Raw genomic sequence first — 2,377 nt, forward strand, 5'->3', positions numbered from 1 at the left:
AAATTTAAGAAATTTTTACTTATTTCTAGATCGTTTTTGCAGTGCATCTGTTTATAATAAAGCAAACACCGTTTGGTATTAACATTTTTGCACAATAACAATTGCATTAATATTTTAGTATATGGGTTTTTACATTTAGTGATATGTAACAACTGAAACAGACTGTCTTCTGTAATCCATCAGATTACTGCGATCTTACCTTGGACCCAACCACAGCCAGTGACTTTCTTCAACTTTCAGAGGGAAACAAGAAGGCAACGAAGATTTCAGAGAGTGTTCCGGACAAAATAATTCCTCACGTTCTGTGCAGAGAAGGCCTGACCAGCCGTCATTACTTTGAGTTTACATGGAGCATTGTCAATCAGAAATACGTTGGTGTAGTTCTCGCATGCACTGGTGGAAAGCCTGGAAAGCAAACCTCGTTTGAGGCTTATAATCACTATTGGACATTTTATTGCATGTGTTTAATGTACTCTGCAGGGCAAAGTGCTGGCATGACTTATACTCTTCATCCCCCAGATGGTTGCAACAGGTTTGCTGTGTATCTGGACTGTCCTGCTGGTACTGTGTCCTTCTATTCTGTCTGTGGAAAAGATCTGGTCCACTTGCACACCTTTAAACATAAATTCAATGAACCAGTTTACCCAGGTCTATTCATGTTAATCAAAGATGACTATGTATCCTTATGCCCAGTTGAATAAGTCTGAGATTTGATGATGGAGTGGATTTGATCAGGATATTTTATAGCTAAAAAATAAAGAAACCGGTAGAACAAAAATATGAGATTTTCACCCTGCTGTAATGTTTCATATTTTTATTCTCTACAAGAAAAAACATTTATCTTTCTCTATCTTCCTTCAATTATATAAAGTCTAAATGTTGCACATCCTGAGAAACAGATCCATGATGATCCCCAAGTATTTTATAATCATTTAAAGAAAAGATTAATGTTTAAAACAGTGAATCTGAAATAATAAAATCTGGGTATAATAAAGAGGACGCTTTAGAGGACAATTTGACTCTAGGTAGACTGTTTGTTCGCTTTGCAATATTTACATGCTATGATTAGTGTTTTAGTTCAAACTTTACAATCTGATCATGTGTTAGAAGGTGCAAAAGTGTCCTGGTTGGTAGGTATAAATCTTATCTCAGTTTATCAAACCTTAGTAGGGTATCGTAAGTCTTATTTTTTTCTCTGAAATCTCGACTTGTACATTCTTTTTTATGTAGAGGTTATGCCTTCTGTATTTGAGCTTTCTTTGTGTTTTTTAGTTTTTAAACAAATTAGATTAAATGTGTAAAATATTAAGCTACAGCACATGCAAATGAATTGGTAATCAAATTAGTTAAACCAAGTAAGAATATACTGTCTTCATGTTTTCTGATATTTTTGATTCTTTTTGTATTTTAGGAAATTATGGTCTAGTTCTTTAACTGACTAATTTGAATATAAACTGGCTGTTTACGTCTATATAACCATAGATATATGGGTGTTGTTCTATCTGATCTTTTATTTCATTTCTTAATTTTTGTTATTCTATTAAATGTGTGCTAAAATGCTTGATCAAGTATCTAGAACATTAGTTGATTTTGTGACGTTAAAACCAGAACATGGGCTTTAAAATTAAACTGAGGAGTGTTGGCCTAGTGATTAGAGCAGTGCGCTTGTGCTCTGAGAAGGTTAAAGATACCTGGTTTGATCCCCACAGCCTTCACTCTGGGTCCCCGAGCAAGACACTTGGCTCCCCAAGGGGGATGGGTTAAATGCAGAGGTACATGTCTCCAGTGTGAGATCACTAAAGTTCAATTATTAGGTGATGTTTATGTTTGTTTTTCGAAGACTCTTCTGCTTTGGTTTTGTGTCATGCTGCCACCTGGTGAAATAATCAATAAAGCTGGATCCTGAGTCTAACTCCTGATTGTTTGCATCTTGTTAAATACAGAGGTGTGAGGTCACAAAGTGCAAATACTTCGGTACCTTACTCAAGTAGAAATTTTGGTTATCTTTACTTTACTGGAGTAATTATTTTTCACACAGCTTTTCACTCATTCTCCTTACTTTTTTCTTTTCTTTTTTTTTTTTTTTTTTACAATTATCTCTACTTTTCACTCCTTACATTAAAAAAATAGACTTGCCAGTTTAGTTTATTTTAAGCTATTTTTTGTTATGGCCTGTTGGTATTTAAAACAAATAAAAATAACCATCAAAATAATTTTGTTTCATCCAGACCATTTCTTTTGTGGTTGGACTCTGATAAATCTTTTTTTTTTTTGTCATTGTCTCCTTTCTATCTCCTCTTTCTTTCATCTTTTTTTCTTCTTCTGTTTTTCTGCTCTATTTACATTGCAGTGTCCATATAAACTGTAAAACTCCCTG

At 34.0% G+C, this 2,377-nt stretch overlaps 1 protein-coding gene across 1 annotated transcript in view; it reads left to right on the forward strand.

Moving 5' to 3' along the window:
• LOC107094311 (stonustoxin subunit alpha-like) overlaps positions 1–789 on the forward strand; it is a 4,535-nt gene extending 3,746 nt beyond the window's left edge. Inside the window, exon 4 of the mRNA XM_015389855.1 lies at positions 184–789. Within this exon, the coding sequence (XP_015245341.1) occupies positions 184–701 (518 nt within the window). The 3' untranslated portion in view covers positions 702–789. The remainder of the gene's footprint in view (positions 1–183) is intronic.
• The last annotated feature ends 1,588 nt before the right edge of the window (positions 790–2,377 follow it).

This window comes from Cyprinodon variegatus, unplaced genomic scaffold (assembly GCF_000732505.1).
Source record: "Cyprinodon variegatus isolate N-32 unplaced genomic scaffold, C_variegatus-1.0 Scaffold476, whole genome shotgun sequence".
In the NCBI taxonomy this organism is placed as follows: domain Eukaryota; kingdom Metazoa; phylum Chordata; class Actinopteri; order Cyprinodontiformes; family Cyprinodontidae; genus Cyprinodon; species Cyprinodon variegatus.